We start from the raw sequence: 22,102 nt of genomic DNA, 5'->3' as shown, positions 1-22,102 counted from the left end.
AGCTAATCAAAGCACTCATGGTCGTGCACAGCCATGTAAGCAGTGACAACACATTTTCCTGAGTCAATTTTATGTTGATGGGTTGTGTGTAATTGTTTTGACATTTCAAATATTAATTTGTAACAAACTGTAAATGTAGTTTGTAAAGTACAGTTCATTTACCTGTTTAATGTTGAAAATTTTTTAATGTTTGTTTGTAGCTTGAGCTGCAGCCTGAGTGATGAGTCTTCTGTATTGCAAAGATCAATGGTAACACAATATATTCCAATTAACCAAAGTGCAGTGAGAAAGATTCTCCATTCCCTGGGTCTCTACATTTGCCTAGATATCAATCAGGAAAAGGCACATTCTGGCTATTAACGAACACATGGCCAGTTTACATGGGTGGTCAGAGCCTGAAGAGAATCTCTAGCACAACACACGTATGGAGAACCCTTGCTACAATGGATCATGATCAGGTGAATTTCTGGATGATTTGCACCACTCCGCTATTAACCTTGCAAAAACGGGAGCTTGACATCAACTTCCCCATGAGATTCAAGAAATTGCTGGATCTACACTGTAAATACGAATGAATCTTGCCACAGATATTTCATGTCGCAAGGACCCTGTTAATGTGATTTATGGTCCTGACATGAAACTTAACCTTGCAGGCCCAGAAAGGGAACAATTAAAACTGTAGAGTCTCACTCCTGCAGGTAGTAAATTGTTTCTAGAGGTTGTTTTAATTTTTTTTCCCTTTCTGTCTCTTTTTCAATCTATCTTTCTGTATCTAATTTGACTCTAATTCACCCTATTTCCTTCACTGTCATCTGCTGTTTCTTTCTCTATCCTTAAAATTTCATTGGTTAACGAGATAGACCATTTGACCAGACGTTCATGAGGTCCCCGTTGAAATCACCGCGCAGTTATCAATTCGCATTTCCAGCAATTTGCGGCGCAAAAATAATACCTGAAGGGTCAGGAAAACAAAACTGAATTCATGGTGCTCGCTGCGAGATGTGTCGCTCCAGGAATTTGTGGGCCATTATGCTCAGACCACGTTAATCACTTACTGCATAATAAACATAGCAGCAGACTTTATTTAACAGCTGTAGCAAACAGTTTCAGAGGAAGATACTTTTATTAAATCTTTTGTACATTAATGAATGTCCATCACGTAGAAGGTGATCACTGTAAAGACAGTGGAACAGATTTACAGCAAACATCTAACAGAAAATTACTCATTCAGGTGATGCTGTTATGCAGTTTCATTTATTATTTTGCTGAGTTTCTGAATCTTAGTTTTCGTAGACATATCAACGTATTTATCACCAACACTGACAATCATTCCACCCAGGATTGAAGGATCAGTCTAGAATTTTAAAAAAAAAGCTGTCATTTTCTTTTATTAAATAGAAATGTGTGCTTTACTGCAATTTTGAAGCAACAGTACTTCATTTTGAATAACATGAAATGTAACTAGTATATAATCTGGCTTTCTTGATAATTCGCTGATTTTAACAGCAATGACCTGAGCCATACAGATTAGAAAGAAGATTCCTAATCTATGACAAGTTAGCTGATCTCATCTGGGCAAGTGGCAGAAATTCTGTAATTAGCTACATTACCCCATGGTTTGTTTGAGGTGGGATTTGGTGGGGCGGGTGGAGGAAACTACCAGAGCTCCTGATTGCTTTCTGGTAACCCCTGCTGGAAGTGCATATGTGTGAACAACAGATGAGGAGCAGGATTGGGCTTGACTATGATGTTCTTATGGTCGTACAGCCTGCAGTGCTCACACATGAAGAACGGTCAAGGCCACTGATTTGTGGTTTTCATGCAAAAATGAGCAGAATCACTAACAATCCAGCAATCTCAGGTAATATTAAAACAGAATTTGACTTATTCAGTCACCGTAATGGAAGCTCGAATCAGGTATTAGAGAGTGGCCAGCACACGTAGAAATGTACCTCAGCAAGGAGTCAACCCTTCTGGAGAGGGCAAGGGAAAAGTGGTGAGAAAGGAAAAGGTACAAATCCTCCTTGCACATTTCCTGTTTTTGGGATTTGCTCCCTTCTGATTTCTCCAATTCATTTCATTAACATTTTTTTTCTTGCTATCTATTTCTTGTACCTCTTCTTCCAGGAAAAAGTATTAAAATGGCCAAATTTGAACTTTATTTTAACATATTATGTTAATTATTACATTAACACCAGATTATGGACTAAGACTATCTGGTTGGTGTCCAATTTTCCATGAAGACAGGAACGTGCATCTGTTCCTCTCCATTATGTTCACTTCAAAACTATATGGGAAGGCAAGAGGAGTTAAAAACATGAACTGTAAAATGTAAAGATTAACAAATAAAAGTGTTTCAGAACAGGAATCAGGAGTGAAATAAAAAAAGATACAAAGGAAAAAAGAATGTTAGGAGAAAGACTAAAAAATTGAACACAAATACTAGGATCTGAACTGGCATTGAAAGATGAGATGGTAGGGGCCCTGGGAGTAAACAAATCGGAAGATGCTAGGATAATCAAAATTAGCTTTCTTTTTAAAAATGAAATATGATAAATCGTGTCCATGCTACTAGTTTACTATATTATTTTAAAAATCTGTTAAAGTTTGCCTGTGCATACTTCCAGTTGTCAAATTTTTGCTATACTTTTCTGTTAAGTTTTCCCATTATAAATGCTGTGTGCACATTTATAATGGAAACTGCTTATGTAATTACACCCTCCCCCAGTGGTGGCACAATGGCGTCGTGAGTTTTATATCTCCCAGCTTCTCAACCTGTACTGCCGAAAGGCTCCTCCCAATGTTCCAACCAACTCCTAGTTTTTGCTTTATAAATTGTCACCTGTCTTATTTGAAGTATAAATAATTATAAATTAAAGTACTTTTTATAAACGTGACAGGAGATCAGTTAGAGTTATAGCAGAAAGTTATTCTACAGAAACTTAATTCTGGCCAATTGTTTTTCAATCTTACCTTGGTCTCCAGTTTCAGGGTTTCACCTTTTTGTAGAAAACCATTAAGAGCAGTTTTTAGCTCTGTAAGATTCGCTTCATCCAGGGGCTACCAATAGAAGAAAAATGTCGATTTCAGGTTGTTAAGCACACAATCATTTGTCAAACGTGCAATTCCTTATATGGTTAAGTTCCCAATTATGTAATTCACAACCTTCACTGCCAGCTCAATAATCTCTCCTGGTCAGAATTGCTCTTTGGTATCCACACAGTAAACAGTGGCAGAACATCTCTGGCTCCTAAGCCCCAGTTTCATTTCTTGCAATGTTCTATTCCTTGTGTTGGTGCTGGTAACTGCTTCTTCCTTCACTCAAATCCCACTTTAGCCCAAGTTTGTTAAGTTTAAAGCTGCTGCCCTAGATCTTCCTGTCCTATCTAGCATCCCAGTAAATCTATATTCTGGTTTTCTCTCAAATTGCTCCATTTGTGTTATAGCTACTGGCTCAAACTAGTCTTTTTCTGTTAACTCTTAAGTTCCCCAGGCCTATGTCCTCTCTTGCTTCTTTACAGCAATTATCTCTTCCACTCAATGCACTCTTTTGGTAACGGTTCCACTATATCTTTGCTCATTTCCTTCAGATCAAGCATCCTTAGTACACACAACCTCCAAAACTTTTAATGGCTGAATTATTACATTTTTTATGTTCTCTATGCCCTCTGGCAAGGCAATCAAAATCTTGCTTCTTTCAATTCTTCAAAGATTGTATTTGAACAGTGTGAAGAAACTTTCATTAGCCAGCAGCTCTTAACTTTCAAGGCACCATCCTCAGTCCTCCTTCACCTATCAGCATTCTTGGCCTCACTAACTTCATATTTCATATTTCAAATTTCCTCTTGCTAAAGCCACCTCCAAGTATTCAGTTTTTTCTTCATGTCAAATACTTCTTTTCCCCTTCAACAACTCTTAAGGCTCTATAAAGCACAAGTCCAGCCAGGACTAGAATATTGTTCCCATACCTGGGGATGCTTCTCAGTCCTGGGTAGCATACAAGAAAAAACTTCACCATCAACCTCTCTTCCTATTACAATTTTTCTTGTCTTTCCCAATTTTGTCCTCTCTTTTCCCTTCCTCCGCTAATGTTGACGCTTTTAAATTCTATGTTTAGTGTTATCTAATCTCTACTTTCCGATTTACCTAGTTCTCTCTTTTCAACCTTGTTGGAGCCTTCACAATGGGCCTTGGCCCGTCACCTTGGCTTCTCAATTAAAAAAACATTTGTTTTGCAACTTATCACTCTAGAGTGGCCAATACAAATGAACAAAATTGCTCAGCGAACTTGAAGTTTCTTACAATTTAAATACATTATTAATACAATTTTACACTGAAGAACTCATTTTACCTGAGCAGTAGTGACTGAGCAGAGAATTTCCCCACGATGTGCACTCATGATCTTGCTAAAAGCAGTAGCAACATCAGAGGTCTGATTCAACCGTCCATTCTCAGCTAACAAATCTGAAGAGAATAAATAAGATTTCTACCGTTACCACCACTTACGCTTAATCTTGAAACCCAGTTAGACATCACAGAATGAAAAAGGACAAAAGAAAAACATTCTTTGGTGTTATCATTCCTTTTTGAATAGTGAAATCCAATGAGCAAATCCCTTAATATCCTACTATATCAAACATTTTTGTTTCCCCTTTCCTCTGTTGAAGGTAGTGACTCATGCTGGGGTTTGGTTCCAAGTGTGTTATCAGCCTTCTGGCTAAAGAGGGATCTCAATTTCACCTGATATGACAATTATATGCCTGTTTACAATGCTGCAATTAAAAAGTGTAATTGAACCATAAATCGCCAGGCAAAATATATATAGTGAGATTCTCCACAAGAATGTTACATTGTGAATTAAGACACAAAAATATTTTAATTTCATCTTTTTGTGGCAGGAGATGAGTTTTAATTAATTAAGTGAATGTTGACCAAAAAATTCTTAAGCTGCAAGGAGAATGTGGAGTTTAGTCTCAGTGGGAGTGATTGGGGCATTAGTATTGACATTTTCACATATTTTACCTCATTGTATCTGTTCAATACTAGGAGCTGTTTAAAAAATTGTTTACTCGGTGTCTGAAATTTCAAAAAGAGGCAGATGATAAAATTAGGGGTAATAATACTAAAGAAAACCATTAAGAATATTTTATCTTCTTAAGGAAAATTGGATAAATATTTTGAAGCAGAGGAAAATGGTGGGTTATAGGATGATGGCAGGGTAGCGTGATTAGTTTTAGATTGCTCTAGAGCCGACACAGATGCAAACAGCCGAATGGCCTCCTTTTGTGCTATAAACTTCTGTGGTTCTAATCCATCAGCTGGAGGATAACCCTGCTTTTTGTAGAAAATTTCAAACTGCCAAAAAAAACTATATGTTTGACATTAAAATTCTTGAAAGGAATATTGACTAGGTTACTAAGCTCCCATATTGTGATTTGTTATTTAAATATTCTGTTTTTGCAATGTTGTATGGATTACTGAAGTTATTGCCAAATGCAAAATTATGTGGAACACTAAATCACTTACTGACAAAGTTGAGCATGATTGGAGAAACTTTCTCTTTTAACAGGATGTCATTCACAGTTTTTTGCTTGATATTGCGCTTAATGTGGGGATTGGTGATCACTCCACGGAACTTGGGATCTTTCATTAGTGACTGGAACAGAAACAAGGAGATGAAACTGTTAGCAAGCCAAATCATAGCAAATAAAAGATTACTCTTTGAAGGTAGTATCTAGAGACTAACATATCCATCAGTGCACAAGACAAAACATGCATGTACTTCTCCTTAATGGCAGTATACTAAATTACTGCTTCAAGACACTGGCACAAACTATAAAAGGACAAATTTGTAACTACAGTTTCTCTCAAGGCCAACGCTAAGGATTTGGGTTAAAAAAGAAAGTCTCTAAGCCATTGGTAAAAATCCTGAAAGCAGGGAGCTTACCTTCAAACATGGCAAGGAAATAGTAGGTAAAAACAATGTACATTACAGTAAAACCAGTCTTAAGACAAGGGTATATTGAATAGTAAATTAAACATTTGGCATACATATTAGCTAGCAGGTCGAGTCATGACACACTCTCCACCTAATGGGCAGGTCCGTTATGCACTATGCACAAACAGACCAGCACAGCTCACAGAAGAAATCTCCCCCCGTGGTTCTCAAATCAACAATTGCTCCAATTTCTGGATTTTAAGCTGTGATATCCAGTTTTAAAAAAAATCACACACAAATGTGTTGGTTATACCATTTTGAAAATAGCATTTTTAAATTAAATACCCAGCTTTTTATCTTAAAAGATTTAAGAAAAACAACAAAAAAATACACCCTGCACCTTGTAGGAGAGAGCTGGGGCTAAAAACGCCATGTACACTGACAACTAATATGATTAAGTGACTGTAGATGGAGATTTTTCTGTTGTTGGCTTCAAAGGGCACCACAGGTTTTAGTGCAATATCACATTCTCAGTGTAAAATGAAAGATATTTGGCATAGCTCACACAAATATGTGAGCCTTCAATTTACATTATTTGATTTTATTTAATAATTTTCTTTTATTAAAAAAGGCCTACCTTTAAGATATTTTATCCCCTCTTTTTGATCTCTCCTCATGCAGGTGGCCTGCTCCAGGCCTTTGTTAATGCCACGCGAGACAGTTGTTAGAGGTGACAGAGGCACCTGGGGTGACTTATAGAATCATAGAAGTTTACAACATGGAAACAGGCCCTTCGGCCCAACATGTCCATGTCGCCCAGTTTATACCACTAAGCTAGTCCCAGTTGCCTGCACTTGGCCCATATCCCTCTGTACCCATCTTACCCATGTAACTGTCCAAATGCTTTTTAAAAGACAAAATTGTACCCGCCTCTACTACTGCCTCTGGCAGCTCGTTCCAGACACTCACCACCCTTTGAGTGAAAAAATTGCCCCTCTGGACCCTTTTGTATCTCTCCCCTCACCTGAAATCTATGCCCCCTCGTTATAGACTCCCCTACCTTTGGGAAAAGATTTTGACTATCTACCTTATCTATGCCCCTCATTATTTTATAGACTTCTATAAGATCACCCCTAATCCTCCTACTCTCCAGGGAAAAAAGTCTCAGTCTATCCAACCTCTCCCTATAAGTCAAACCATCAAGTCCCGATAGCATCCTAGTAAATCTTTTCTGCACTAATTTAATAATATCCTTTCTATAATAGGGTGACCAGAACTGTACACAGTATTCCAAGTGTGGCCTTACTAATGTCTTGTACAACTTCAACAAGACATCCCAACTCCTGTATTCAATGTTCTGACCAATGAAACCAAGCATGCTGAATGCCTTCTTCACCACCCTATCCACCTGTGGCTCCATTTTCAAGGAGCTATGAACCTGTACTCCTAGATCTCTTTGTTCTATAACTCTCCCCAACGCCCTACCATTAACGGAGTAGGTCCTGGCCCGATTCGATCTACCAAAATGCATCACCTCACATTTCTCAGCATCAATTTTCCTCGTCATGGCATAGAACAACTTCTCATTGATGCCGCCTCTCCCAACGACATCACTGAGATTAGGAATTTATACCACTCTATGACACAGTGCAATTTTACACTTACTTTTAAAACTCTAAGCTAATTTGCAAGGCTCTACACCTTTAAATGCATCTTTCTTTCATTTACTATAAAGGCTGTAGAAAATCTCCAGCTTACTGTTATCTTGCCTAGTTCCTTCTCCACTTGGTCCAGTTTCTTTTGCTTGGAGGCAGCAGAATACAAAGCTGTGGCATATCTACCTTCGACTCCGTAGACTTGAATAGGTGGCTGGGGATTAAAAGATCAACTATAAATTACACAGCAAGTCTCAACTCAAACTCATGGTAAAGTACGGCAAAGATTAACAGGGAATTTAACACGTGTCAAATTCACAATTAAATCTGTGCCAATGATATACAGTGGAGTTGTCTAGTGTGATTTTTGCTGTAGCATCAGGACACTACAGCAAAATTCATGCAAGACAATGCATTTGATGTGGTGCACGTGTTCTGAGTGATACTCTTAAATTCATCACCTAATGTTCATCCCACAGACTTGTAACCGCCAGTACATCATTTTAATGTTATACATCTCAAAATACACTCCAGTCACAGCCCAAGTTTAAGGTGGGTGGGGGGTGGGGGGGGAAGTAATCTATAAATTGTCGTACTCAGTGTTTTTCTCAAAGTTAAAGTGGACACAGTAAGAAAATCACATGCTCACCGATATGCTTTACTTAAATTCTATTGACAATGTGGTAATTGGATTCCACAGCAATATGGCAGGGGAAAAGAGAAAGAGCTTCTAATCACACCAAGTTTAAGTCAAGAACAGTTTGGTTGTCAGGAATTAATTTAAATCACATTTACATATTTTAAAACTGTTGTTTGTATTTGAAAAGCAATCTTATTTCCCCCACCCCCCAAAGGATATGAATTTTGATTTTCTCCCTAATCATCCTGGACTCCCTGGGCCCTGCAAAAAATCTGCCCTCATTACTCCAATGAGCCAACCATTTGAAGGTCTGCGAATAATAGCTGGGGTCTACTCACTTCTATGCTTAGGACACATCTTACTAATACATCGGGTGGGTGATAGGAAGAAAATGGTGGCATCTCCACCACCATGGCAAGTGCATTGATGCATCAGCACATTGGACCAGTGCTGCAGTACCTTTAATAGTCTTCAAAAAAACATTTCCCACATTCGTGCCAACAGAAACACCAATGTTTCTCACTATAACACTACTGTGGAAGCTTATCAGGGTAGGATAAAACAGAACTTTATCACTTATCTCCTCCAAAAGGACCATTGAGTGGGAATAAACTAGGAAGCAATTTGTCCTACAGTTCTGTCAAAGGAAGACTGCATTATGAGAAACAGTTTGATTATGCAGTTAATAAAAGTGCAAATCACTTACAAAACTATTCTTGCAAGTGAACTTTACTAAAGTTAAAAGTTAAATTAAAAGCTTTGAAATGTAGCCAATTACGTACCGTGACCAGTTTGCTCACTGGTTTGACTACTGTGGTGCTGAAGTAACGAACCTAAAAATGTCAAGGGAAATATATCAGCTATAATTCACATTAGTAGATTCACATTCTGTAGGCAGATAAAAGATTAAAACAAAGGTTAGCATAGACTGTGAGACATTGAGGCAGACAGAAGATTAGGACACGTCACTTGGGTACAATTCTTTTAGGAGGGACAATCTGAAAAACTTAAAATGAAAGATACATTCTGCACTCAACCTTCCACAGATAACTTAGAACATTACCAAACCAGCAGAGTCAGTCTCTTTCCAGATCGGTACAATGGAACATGGAATCCAGAATACTTTCTAATGTTGTTATTTTGTGAAATAGTAAACAAATCAGTTAGGCCTTGCATAAGTAGTTAGTTATTCAGTTAATTGATACCAACAAATCCAGCTGCTGAATGGAGGGGCATCAATGATGACAGGAAGGTTGGAACAGGAGTAGGCCATTCAGCCCCTCAGGTGTGTTCGGACATTCAATTAGATCATGGCAGATCTGAACCTCAACTCCACTTACCCGCCTTTGCTCCATATCCCTTGAAACCCTTACCCAACAAAAATCAATTCAAACTCAGTCTTAAAAATTTCAACTGACCCAGCATCCACAACTTCTTGGGGGAGCGAGTTACAGATTTCCACTACCTTTTGTGTGAAAAAGTGCTTCCTGATTTCACTTCTAAATGGCCTAGCTCTAATTCTAAGATCAAAAATAAAACACTGCAGATGCTGGAAATCTGAAATAAAAACAGAAAATGCTGGAAATACTCAGCAAGTCAGGCAGCATCTGTGGAGAGAGAAAGAGTAAACATTTCAGGTTGATGACCCTTCATCAGAACTGGAAGAAGTTGAAGATTAAACAGTTTTTAAGCACGTACAGAGCCAGGGAAAAGGGGAGGGGAGGAAAGAACAAAAGGGAAGGTCTGTGATAGGGTGGAGGGCAGGAGTGATTAAATGCACTATGTGGGAAGTCATGGACACTACCAGTGTCCCTGGCGACCATGTGTGCAGGAAGTGTGTCCAGCTGCAGCTACTGGCTAACCGTCTTTCGGAGCTGGAGCTGGGGGTGGATTCACTGTGGAGCATCCGCGATGCTGAGACTATCGTGGATAGCACGTTCAGTGAGATGGTCACACCGCAGGTAAAAATTACACAGGCAGAAAGGAAATGGGTGACCGCCAGGCAGAGTAAAAGGACTAGGCAGGTAGAGCAGGAGTCCCCTGGGGCCATCTCCCTCTCAAACAGATATTCTGCTTTAGATACTGTTGGGGGAGATGGCTTATCAGGGGAAAGCAGCAAGAGCCAGGTTCGGGGCACCATGCGTGGCTCTGCTGCACAGGAGGGGAGGAAGAAGAGTGGCAGGGCTATAGTGATAGGGGATTCAATTGTAAGGGGAACAGATAGGCGTTTCTGCGGCCACAAACGTGACTCCAGGATGGTATGTTGCCTCCCTGGTGCTAGGGTCAAGGATGTCACGGAGCGGCTGCAGGGCATTCTGGAGGGGGAGGGTGAACAGCCAGAAGTCGTGGTCCATATCGGTACCAACGACATAGGTAAAAAAAGGGATGAGGTCCTGCAAGGTGAATTTAAGGAGTTAGGAGATAAATTAAAAAGCAGGACTTCAAAAGGTAGTGATCTCAGGATTACTACCGGTGCCACGTGCTAGTGAGTATAGGAACAGGAGAATAGACAGGATGAATGCGTGGCTGCAGGGATGGTGTAGGAGGGAGGGATTTAGATTCCTGGGACATTGGGACCGGTTCTGGGGTAGGTGGGACCTGTACAAGCGTGACGGGTTACACCCGAGCAGGACCGGGACCAATGTCCTCGCGGGGGTGTTTGCTAGTGCTGTTGGGGAAGGTTTAAACTAGAGTGGCAGGGGGATGGGAACCTGAGCGGGGAGTGAGAAGGGAATAAAGTTGAGAGCAGCAAGAGAGGGGACGACCCAGGGGAAATTTACAATACAAATAGTACAAACAGTTGTTCAAGAACAAGTGAAAGGGAAAAGTGTAGAGCAGCGGAAAGAAAGTGTACTTTAGGCACGACAGATAAAATAAAAACTAGAAGGCGTAAGGCGATTAACCCAGCATCAAAGCTGTGGCAGGGGGTTGGGAACCTGAGCAGGGAGACAGAGGAAAGCGTGTCAGGAAGGGACAGAAGGTATGGAGTAAAAGGTAAAGTGTTAAAAAAGGAAAAAGCAGGAACTAAGTGTCACAAAACATATTTGAAAGTTCTTTATCTGAATGCACGTAGCATTCGTAACAATATGGACGAGTTAACGGCACAAATAACTACGTATGGGTATGATCTTGTGGCCATTACAGAAACATGGCTGCAGGGTGACAACGACTGGGAATTAAAAATGCCAGGGTATTTAACAATCAGGAAGGACAGGCAGGAAGGAAGGGGAGATGGGGTGGCTATGTTAATAAAGGAAGGAATCACTGTAATACAGAGAAATGATATTGGGACAAAGGATCAGGATAATGAAACAGTTTGGGTAGAAATAAGGAATAATAAGGGGAAAAAAACACTAGTGGGCATAGTATATAGGCCTCCTAATAGTTGCAACTCTGCTGGAAGAAGTATTAATCAGGAAATAGTCGGGGCATGTAATAAGGGAACAGCTATAATTATGGGGGATTTTAACTATCATATTAACTGGACAAATCAAATTGGGCAGGGCAGCCTTGAGGAAGAGTTTATTGAGTGTATTAGGGATGGATTTCTTGAGCAGTATGTAACTGATCCTACAAGGGGGCAAGCAACCTTGGACCTGGTCATGTGTAATGAGCCAAGATGAATTAATAATGTCCTAGTTAAGAATCCACTTGGAATGAGTGACCATAACATGGTTACATTCCATATCCAATTAGAGGGTGAGAAGGTTGGTTTTCAAACAAGCGTACTGAGCTTGAATAAAGGAGACTATGATGGTATGAGAGCGGAATTGATTAAAGTGGACTGGGAAAATAGATTAAAGGGTAAGACGGTACATGAGCAGTGGTGTTCATTTAAGGAGTTATTTTACAACTTTCAAAAAATATATATTCCACTGAGAAAAAAAGGGTGTAAAAGAAATGACAGCCATCCGTGGCTAAGTAAAGAAATTAAGGATAGTATCCAACTAAAAACAAGGACATATAAGGTCGCCAAACTTAGTGGGAGGATAGAAGATTGGGAAGTCTTCAAAAGACAGCAAAAAGTAACTAAAGGATTGATTAAGAAAGGGAAGATAGATTATGAAAATAAATTAGCAAAAAATATAAAAACAGATAGCAAGAGTTTCTACAGTTATATAAAAAGAAAAAGGGTGGCGAAGGCAAACGTAGGTCCCTTAGAGAATGAGACCAGGAAATTAATGGTGGGAAACATGGAGATGGCAAAAATGCTGAACAAATATTTTGTTTCAGTCTTTACGGTAGAGGACACAAAGAATATCCCAACACTGGACAAACAGGGGACTCTGGGGGGGGGGGGGGGGGAGGAGCTAAATACGATTAAAATCACTAAGGAATTGGTACTCAGTAAATTAATGGGACTCAAGGCGGATAAATCCCCTGGACCTGATGGCTTACATCCTAGGATCTTGAGGGAAGTGGCAGCAGGGATTGTGGATGCTTCGGTAATAATTTTCCAAAATTCTCTGGACTCGGCAAATGTCCCGGCAGATTGGAAAACTGCGAATGTAACACCCTTATTTAAAAAGGGTAGTAGGCAGAAGGCTGGAAATTATAGACCAGTTAGTCTAACATCTGTGGTGGGTAAAATTTTGGAGTCTATTATTAAGGAGACAGTAGCAGAACATTTGGATAAACATAATTTAATAGGACAAAGTCAGCATGGCTTTATGAAGGGGAAGTCATGTCTGACAAATTTGCTTGAGTTCTTTGAGGACATAACGTACAGGGTGGATAAAGGGGAACCAGTGGACGTAGTGTATTTAGACTTCCAGAAGGCATTCGACAAGGTGCCACATAAAAGATTATTGCTCAAGATAAAGAATCACTGGATTGGGGGTAATATTCTGGCATGGGTGGAGGATTGGTTATCTAACAGGAAGCAGAGAGTTGGGATAAATGGTTCATTCTTGGACTGGCAACCAGTAGCCAGTGGTGTTCCGCAGGGGTCGGTGCTGGGTCCCCAACTCTTTACAATCTATATTACCGATTTGGAGGAGGGGACCGAGTGTAACATATCAAAGTTTGCAGAAGATACAAAGATGGGAGGGAAAGTAGAGAGTGAGGAGGACATAAAAAACCTACAAGGGGATATAGACAGGCTGGGTGAGTGGGCGGAGATTTGGCAGATGCAATACAATATTGGAAAATGTGAGGTTATGCACTTTGGCAGGAAAAATCAGAGAGCAAGTTATTATCTTAATGGCAAGAAACTGGAAAGTACTGCAGTACAAAGGGATCTGGGGGTCCTAGTGCAAGAAAATCAAAAAGTTAGTATGCAGGTGCAGCAGGTGATCAAGAAGGCCAACGGAATGTTGGCTTTTACTGCTAGGGGGATAGAATATAAAAACAGGGAGGTATTGCTGCAGTTATATAAGGTATTGGTGGGACCGCACCTGGAATACTGCATACAGTTTTGGTGTCCATACTTAAGAAAAGACATACTTGCTCTCGAGGCAGTACAAAGAAGGTTCACTCGGTTAATCCCGGGGATGAGGGGGCGGACATATGAGGAGGCGGACATATGAGGAGAGGTTGAGTAGATTGGGACTCTACTCATTGGAGTTCAGAAGAATGAGAGGCGATCTTATTGAAACATATAAGATTGTGAAGGGGCTTGATCGGGTGGATGCGGTAAGGATGTTCCCAAGGATGGGTGAAACTAGAACTAGGGGGCATAATCTTAGAATAAGGGGCTGCTCTTTCAAAACTGAGATGAGGAGACACTTCTTCACTCAGAGGGTAGTAGGTCTGTGGAATTTGCTGCCCCAGGAAGCTGTGGAAGCTACATCATTAAATAAATTTAAAACAGAAATAGACAGTTTCCTCGAAGTAAAGGGAATTAGGGGCTACGGGGAGTGGGCAGGAAATTGGACATGAATTTAGATTTGAGGTTAGGATCAGATCAGCCATGATCTTATTGAATGGCGGAGCAGGCTCGAGGGGCCGATTGGCCTACTCCTGCTCCTATTTCTTATGTTCTTATGATGGTGCAAGGCAAGGAGGGTGGTAATGGGACAAGTAAGGAAACAAAAAATGGGTGTAGAGGAGCTCCTCTAGACCCATCTTTTGTGGTAATGGGAAAAGTAAAGACGACAGAGGATCCTTTATAAGATTACTAATTAACCCTGTCTCATTACACAACACTAGATCTAAAATAGCCTGTTCCCTAGTTGGTTCCTTGACATATTGTTCTAGAAAACTGTCTCAGATGCATTCCATGAACTTGTCCTCCAAACTACTTTTGCTAATTTGGTGTGCCCAGTCTGTAAAGTCCCCCATGATTATTGCATTACCCTTGTTACATGCTCTTCTAATTTCCTGATTTATACTCTGTCCAACACTGTAACTACTGCTGGGGGCCCTGTAAACTACTCCCACTAGTGTTTTCTGCCCAGTGTTATGTCTTCGTTCCACCCATACTGATTCTACATCCTGATTTTCTGAGCTAAGATCCTTTCTCACTCCTGCCTTTATCTCATTCTCTATTATCAGGGCTGCCCCCGCCACCCTCCTTTTCCATTTTGCTGATCTTTTCTAAAAGTCAAGTACCCTGGAATATTTAGTTCTCAACCTTGGTCACCCTGCAACCATGTCTCAGTAATGGCTACTAAATCAAACCCATTTATCTCTATTTGTGCCATTAATTCATCTATCTTGTTACGAATGCTTCGCGTATTCAGATACAGCGCCTTTAATTTTAACTTTTTTTTCCCCCACTAATGTGTGACCGTAGTCATTAATGCCCTATTATCTTTGTTAAACTCTCCGTCCCTTCCTGACACACACCGCTTGTTTTTACCCAAATCGCTAGTCTGCTGAACAGCCTTGACTTTTCTTTTTAGACTGGTAAAATTAAAATTACCTTTACCTGAACCCTCCCCCCAATATTAGTTTAAAGTCCTGTCTACCGCCCTAATTATTCGATTCGCTATGACACTGGTCCCAGCCCGGTTCAACAACGCCCTCCTTTCATAGTACTGGTGCCAGTGCCCCATGAATTGAAACACCTGCTTCCCACACCACTCTTTCAGCCACGCATTTAACCATCTAATCTGTTGGTCCCTATGCCAATTTGTGCGTGGCTTGGATAGTAATCTAGAGATTATTTTCTTTGAGGTTCTGCTTTTTAATTTGGTTCCTAACTCCTCAAACTCCCTCAGCAGAACCTCATTCCTAATTCGACCTATGTCGTTGGTTCCTGCATGGACCACGACAATTGGATCCTCCCCCTCATGCTCCAAGTTCTTTTCCAGCCACAAGGAGATGTCCTTAACCCTGGCACCAGGCAAGCAACACAGCCTTTGGGACTCCTGATTGCGACTGTAGAGAACAGTATCTATCCAAAGCCAAAACTTAATGCGATACTCCAGATGGGGTCTGACCAAGGTGCAAATGAGGAATCACTTCCTTACTTTTGTATTTAACCCACTTGAGATAAAGGACATTAACCTGTTTGATTGCCTTATTCACCTATACTGTAGCTTTTAGTTATTTGTGTACCTGGAAACTCAAATCCTTTTGCTCCTTATCTCTCACCATTAAGAAAATATTTTGATTTGTTTTTCTTCAGATCCAAAGTGGATGACCTCACTTAAGATAAAAAATCACGGGATTGGAGGTAACATTCTGGCATGGGTGGAGGATTGGTTATCGAACAGGAAGCAGAGAGTTGGGATAAATGGTTCATTTTCGAACTGGCAACCAGTAACCAGTGGTGTTCCACAGGGGTCGGTGCTGGGTCCCCAACTCTTTACAATCTATATTAACGATTTGGAGGAGGGGACCGAGTGCAACATATCAAAATTTGCAGATGATACAAAGATAGGAGGAAAAGTAGAGAGTGAGGAGGACATAAAAAACCTGCAGGGGGATATAGACAAGCTGGGTGAGTGGGCGGAGATTTGGCAGATGCAATATAATATTGGAAAATGTGAGGTTATGCACTTTGGCAGGAAAAATCAGAGAGCAAGTTATTTTCTTAATGGCGAGAGACTGGAAAGTACTGCAGTACAAAGGGATCTGGGGGTCCTAGTGCAAGAAAATCAAAAAGTTGGTATGCAGGTGCAGCAGGTGATCAAGAAAGCCAACGGAATGTTGGCTTTTATTGCTAGGGGGATAGAATATAAAAACAGGGAGGTATTGCTGCAGTTATATAGGGTATTGGTGAGACCGCACCTGGAATACTGCATACAGTTTTGGTCTCCATACTTAAGAAAAGACATACTTGCTCTCGAGGCAGTACAAAGAAGGTTCACTCGGTTAATCCCGGGGATGAGGGGTCGGACATATGAGGAGAGGTTGAGTAGATTGGGACTCTACTCATTGGAGTTCAGAAGAATGAGAGGCGATCTTATTGAAACATATAAGATTGTGAAGGGGCTTGATCGGGTGGATGCGGTAAGGATGTTCCCAAAGATGGGTGAAACTAGAACTAGGGGGCAAAATCTTAGAATAAGGGGCTGCTCTTTCAAAACTGAGATGAGGAGAAACTTCTTCACTCAGAGGGTGGTAGGTCTGTGGAATCTGCTGCCCCAGGAAGCTGTGGAAGCTACATCATTAGATAAATTTAAAACAGAAATAGACAGTTTTCTAGAAGTAAAGGGAATTAGGGGTTATGGGGAGCGGGCAGGAAATTGGACATGAAGCTGAGTTCGGATCGGTCAATGCCCTGTGGGTGGCGGAGAGGGCCCAGGGGCTGTGTGGCCGGGTCCTGCTCCAACTTCTTGTGTTCTTTAGATTTGTGGTTGGGATCAGATCAGCCATGATCTTCTTGAATGGCGGAGCAGGCTCGAGGGGCCGATTGGCCTACTCCTGCTCCAATTTCTTATGTTCTTATGTTCCCTACATTGAACCCCATCTGCAATAGCTTGGCCCACTCACTTAAGCTGTTTATGTCCCTTTGTAACTTTCTGCTCCCACCCACACAACTTACTGTGCTTCCTAACTTAGTGTCATCTGCAAACTTGAATACACAACTCTTTATTCTCTCATCCAAGTTATTAATATATATAGTAAAAAGCTGAGGCCCCAGCACAGATCCCTTGGGAACATCACTTGTCACATCCTACCAATTAGAGCAAACCCTTTATCCCTATTCTCTCTACCTCCTACAGCCCAACCAATTACTGACCCATAGCACAAGTTTACCTCCAATTCAGTGTGCTCTCACAATTGCTAATAATCTCTAAATGCCTTCTGGAAGTCCATATAAACAACATCCACAGGCACTCCGCCATACACCCTGTTAGTGACCTTTTGAAAAAATTCAAGTAGACTAGTCAGATACTTGACCTACCCCACACAAATCCTCTTTCATCAGCTGATGCTTGTCCAAGTGCTCAGTCACGGTCTCTGACAATAGATTCCAGTAACTTTCCCACAATTTATGTTAAACTGACAGATCTGTCGTTACCTGGTTTCTCCCTCCTTATATCATGGTTTGACATTTGCAATTTTTCAATCCAAAAGTTACAATTCCTGAATAAGCTGGAGACCTATATTTTGGTACTCTACATTTTAAGGCAGTATTCAGGCCACCCCTTGGAAAAATAACAGTGGACAAAGTGCACAAACTACTGTCTTTGTAGGTCAGGAGAATAAAGGAGTCGTACTCCCAGTATTTTATGATTCCTAAAAAGAAAGTCCAAAATACCTTACTCTATCCAAAACCGTGCAAATTAACAAACAGTCTCTGTACTGAGTTAGCTGATTTCAGTCAGATTGTAATTGTGTATTAATTAGCTTTAGTGTCCTTGGACTGGACAAATGAGAGAAGGAAAAACAGTCAAGATACAGTAGTTCTTGATTGCCCTTCAATCACAATTGTTCCTTTGTGCAGGACTGACTCCAGCCTCTGCAGGATTCGCCTTTCACCCCCAATTGACCTCAGCTTTGCTAGGGCCTCTTGGTACTACATATAATCAAATGCTGCTTGATGTTGAGGACATCTACTCCCACTATTCAACAGGCATTCAGTTCTTCCGTCCACATACAGAGCAAGACTCTGATGAAAGCTGAATGGTTCTGGCAGAGTGGTGAGCAGCTTATTGGTGAGTAGGTGTCACTTGATGGCATTATTGATGTCACTTTCCAACACTTTCCTGATGATTGGTAGGAGGCTGATAAGACCCTAATTCCAGAATAGATTAATCCTGTTTTTTTGTGGATAGGACATACCTGGGAAATGTTTTATATTTTTGGGTAGATGACAGTACTGGAATAGTTGGTTAGAGGAGCAGCTAGCTCTGGTGCACAGATCTTCAGCAGTGCAGTCAGGATATTGTCACAGCCCATACCCTGTACTGTGTCCAGTTTACTCAGCCGCTTCTTAATGTCACGTGGAGTGAATCGATTTGGCTGGACACTAGCATCTATGATAGTGGGTACCTCGGGAGGAGAAAAGTAGGATCTCCTACTCCACACTTTTGACTGAAGATGCTTGCAAACACTTCAGCTTTGTCTCTTGCAGTCACATGCTGGGAACCACCATGGTTGAGGATGGGAGTTTTCATGGAACCTCCTGTTAGTTGCCTGGTTGTCCATCACCATTCTTGACTTGATGTGGTAGGGCTAAACAGCTTTGTTCAGCTCCATTGGTTGTAGGTCCACGTAGCTCGGTGTTTAGCATGTTGGTAACTCTGTGCAGTAGCTTCACTGGGTTGGTACCTCATTTTAAGATATGCCTGGTGCTGTTTCTGTCACACCCTTTTACACTGTGCATTGAACTGGAGTTGGTCTCCTGACCTGATGGTGATGGAGGAGTGAAGGATGTGATGTGCCATGAGGTTACAGATTGTGGTAGCATCCAATTTGCTGCTGCAGACGGCCCACAGCAGCTCGTACATTTCCAGTTTTGGGCTACTAGATCGGTCCTTAGCACGGTAGTAATACTTCAATTTACACATTATTTAAATTCATTACTGCTGTACTAAAATAAGTACTGTAATTAAATGGTTACCAAATAAATAACCCAATCAAGCAAAGGTGAATTCTGAATGTCAAGAAAGGGTCACTTTTAAAGTGTCAAGTTTAGATTTAGATTTGGAAACCAGGTCTCAAAATTGCTACATTTAAACAGTTTCGGCTTGATCATACGCTGAAAAATCCTAACCTTATATAAAAAAAAATCAATACCATAAATAACCCCGATATATTTACCAACATTTCAATTCGACACAAGCAGACAGTATTACTAAATTCACTTATCTAATGCACGCAGATTCAGTCGAGACATTAAAAGCTACAGAATATTTAACAATCTAGATTCTATCTTCAATAGAAATTAAAATGAACTGAATTAAACCCTCTCCCCCATCACCTTCAGACCAAATCTAGTCGATGCCGCCATCTTCCTTCCCCTGATCGAGGTCACTCCAAGGCCTCACCGCCACCGGAGGAACACTTTTGCGCATGAGCAGTTGCACCAGTGGATTCTGGAACTTGTAGGCGACGCGCGGAATTTGCGCGGGGAGAAATAAAACCTCGCGAGGCTCGGACTACAACTCCCAGAAGCCAGTGTGGTACATCGCAAATTGGCGGCGTAAGATTGGGCGGAATATTGGTGAACAACCCTCGGAAGGAACAGCCGGAACTGCAAACTTAACCGACTCATCACTGGAATATTTTCTTTTTTGGCGTCAAAATTTTGTTACCTTCTATTCTTTCCATGAAAGCCGTACCTAAAGAGGAATTTACTTTATGAACTGGGCAAGGTCGCTAGAAAAGTGGCAGAGGATGTTATAGAAAGGCCCAGTAGAGTTATTGCAGTGATTTAGTGTTATATGAAAGGGGGAAGATCCGCCTTTCTGTGGGTTGATGGTAGAGAGGGAAATTTCATCCAAGTAACTTTCTCCTTGAGCTTAATGGTTCCTGCGTTATAGTTCAGCAGTCGGTGTAAAACAAAAAGGGCTGGTATTTGTACAACTGCATTTGTACAAGGGGTTAAATAATAATCTTGTTGTGCGGGGTCCTTTAGGGAAGAGTGACCGTAGCATGATAGAATTCTTCATTAAGGTGGAAAGTGAAGTAGTCCAATCCGAAACTAGGGTTCTAAATCTAAACAAAGGAAACTATGAAGGTATGAGGAGTGAGTTGGCTGTAATAAATTGGGAAGCTTCGTTAAAATGCATGTCAGTGGATAGGCAATGGCTAACATTTAAGGAACGAATGCATGAATTGCAACAATTATACATTCCTTTCTGGTGCAAAAACACAAAAGGAAATGCGGCCCAACCATGGCTAACAAAATTAATTAAGGATAGTATTAGATCCAAAAAGGAGTCATATAAAGTTGCCAGATAAAGTAGTAAGCCTGAGGATTGGGAGCAGTTTAGAATTCAGCAAAAAAGGACCAAGAGATTGATTAAGAGGGGAAAAATAGAGTATGAGAGTAAACTTGCAAGGAATATAAAAGTGGACTGTAAAAGCTTCTACGAGTATGTAAAAAGAAAAAGATTAGTGAAGACAAATGTAGGTCCTTTAGAGTCAGAAATGGGAGAATTTATAATGGGGAACAGAGCAATTAAACAAATACTTTGGTTCTCTCTTCACAGAAGAGGACACAAATAACTTCCCAGAAATGCTAGGGAACCAAGGGACTAGTGAGAAGAAGGAATTAAAGGAAATTAGTATTAGTAAAAAAAAAATAGTGCTGGAGAAATTAATGGGACTGAAAGCCAATAAATCCCCAGGACCTGATAATCTGCATCCCAGAGTACTAAAAGAGGTAGCCATGGAAATAGTGGATGCATTAGTTGTCATCTTCCAAAATTCTATAGATTATGGAACAGTTCCTGCAGATTGGAGGGTGGCAAATGTAACCCCGCTATTTAAAAAAGTAGGGAGAGAGAAAGCATGGAACTACAGACCGGTTGTCCTAACATCAGTAGTAGGGAAAATGCTAGAGTCTATTATAAAGGATGTGATAACAGGACACTTGGAAAATATCAACGAGATTAGACAAAATCAACATGGATTTATGAAAGGGAAATCGTATTTGACAAACCTACTGGAGTTTTTTGAGGATCTAACTGGTAGAATAGATAAGGGAGAGCCAGTGGATGTGGTTTATTTAGATTTTAGGAAGGCCTTTGATAAAGTCCCACATAAGAGATTAGTGTGCAAAATTAAAGAACATGGAATTGGTAATATACTAGCATGAATTGAAAATTGGTTAACAGACAGGAAACAGAGAGTAGGAATCTTTTTCGGGGTGGCAGGTAGTGACTAGTTGGGTACCGCAGGGATCAGTGCTTGGGCCCCAGCTCTTCACAATATATATCAATGATTTGGATGAGGGAACCAAATGTAATATTTCCAAGTTTGCTGACGACACAAAACTAAGTGGGATCGTGAGTTGTGAGGAGGATGCAAAGAGGCTTCAAGGCGATTCTGACAAGGTGAGTGAGTGGGCAAATACATGGTAGATGCAGTATAATGTGGATAAATGTGAAGCTATCCACTTCGGAAGGAAAAACAGAAAGGCAGAGTATTATTTAAATGGTGATAGATTGGGGAATGTTGATGTACAAAGGGACCTGGGTGTCCTTGTACACCAGTCACTGAAAGTAAATGTGCAGGTGCAGCAAGCAGTTAGAAAGGCAAATGGTATGTTGGCCTTCATTGCAAGAGGATTTGAGTACAGGAGCAAGGATGTCTTACTGCAGTTATACAGGGCCTTGGTGAGACCACACCTGGAGTATTGTGTGCAGTTTTGGTCTCCTTACCTAAGAAAGGATATACTTGCCATAGAGGGAGTGCAGCGACGGTTCACCAGATTGATTCCTGGGATGGCAGGACTCATATGAGGAGTGATTTGGTCGACTTGGCCTGTATTCACTCGCGTTTAGAAGAATGAGAGGGGATCTC

General features: G+C 40.8%; 1 protein-coding gene and 1 long non-coding RNA gene across 5 annotated transcripts in view; one reads left to right on the top strand and one right to left on the bottom strand.

Moving 5' to 3' along the window:
* Window positions 1-1,257, top strand: part of LOC137327437 (uncharacterized) — a 51,046-nt gene extending 49,789 nt beyond the window's left edge. For all 4 annotated transcript variants that reach the window (XR_010964480.1, XR_010964482.1, XR_010964481.1 and 1 more), the window contains exon 4: window positions 201-1,257. This is a non-coding gene — a long non-coding RNA (uncharacterized lncRNA). The remainder of the gene's footprint in view (window positions 1-200) is intronic.
* On the bottom strand, window positions 1,105-19,658 carry atp5po (ATP synthase peripheral stalk subunit OSCP). Its single transcript, XM_067993247.1, has 7 exons — window positions 19,554-19,658; window positions 9,016-9,066; window positions 7,697-7,807; window positions 5,527-5,656; window positions 4,352-4,464; window positions 2,974-3,060; window positions 1,105-1,354 (listed from the first exon to the last, which is right to left on the bottom strand). Exons 1-7 carry the CDS (start codon window positions 19,581-19,583, stop codon window positions 1,241-1,243), a joined length of 636 nt encoding a protein of 211 aa, XP_067849348.1. The 5' UTR covers window positions 19,584-19,658; the 3' UTR covers window positions 1,105-1,240.
* Between the last annotated feature and the right edge of the window lie 2,444 nt (window positions 19,659-22,102).

Source organism: Heptranchias perlo, chromosome 11, assembly GCF_035084215.1.
Source record: "Heptranchias perlo isolate sHepPer1 chromosome 11, sHepPer1.hap1, whole genome shotgun sequence".
Lineage (NCBI taxonomy): Eukaryota > Metazoa > Chordata > Chondrichthyes > Hexanchiformes > Hexanchidae > Heptranchias > Heptranchias perlo.
The sequence above is the reverse complement of the archived record's forward strand: the minus strand, read 5'-3'. Positions and strand labels throughout refer to the sequence as shown.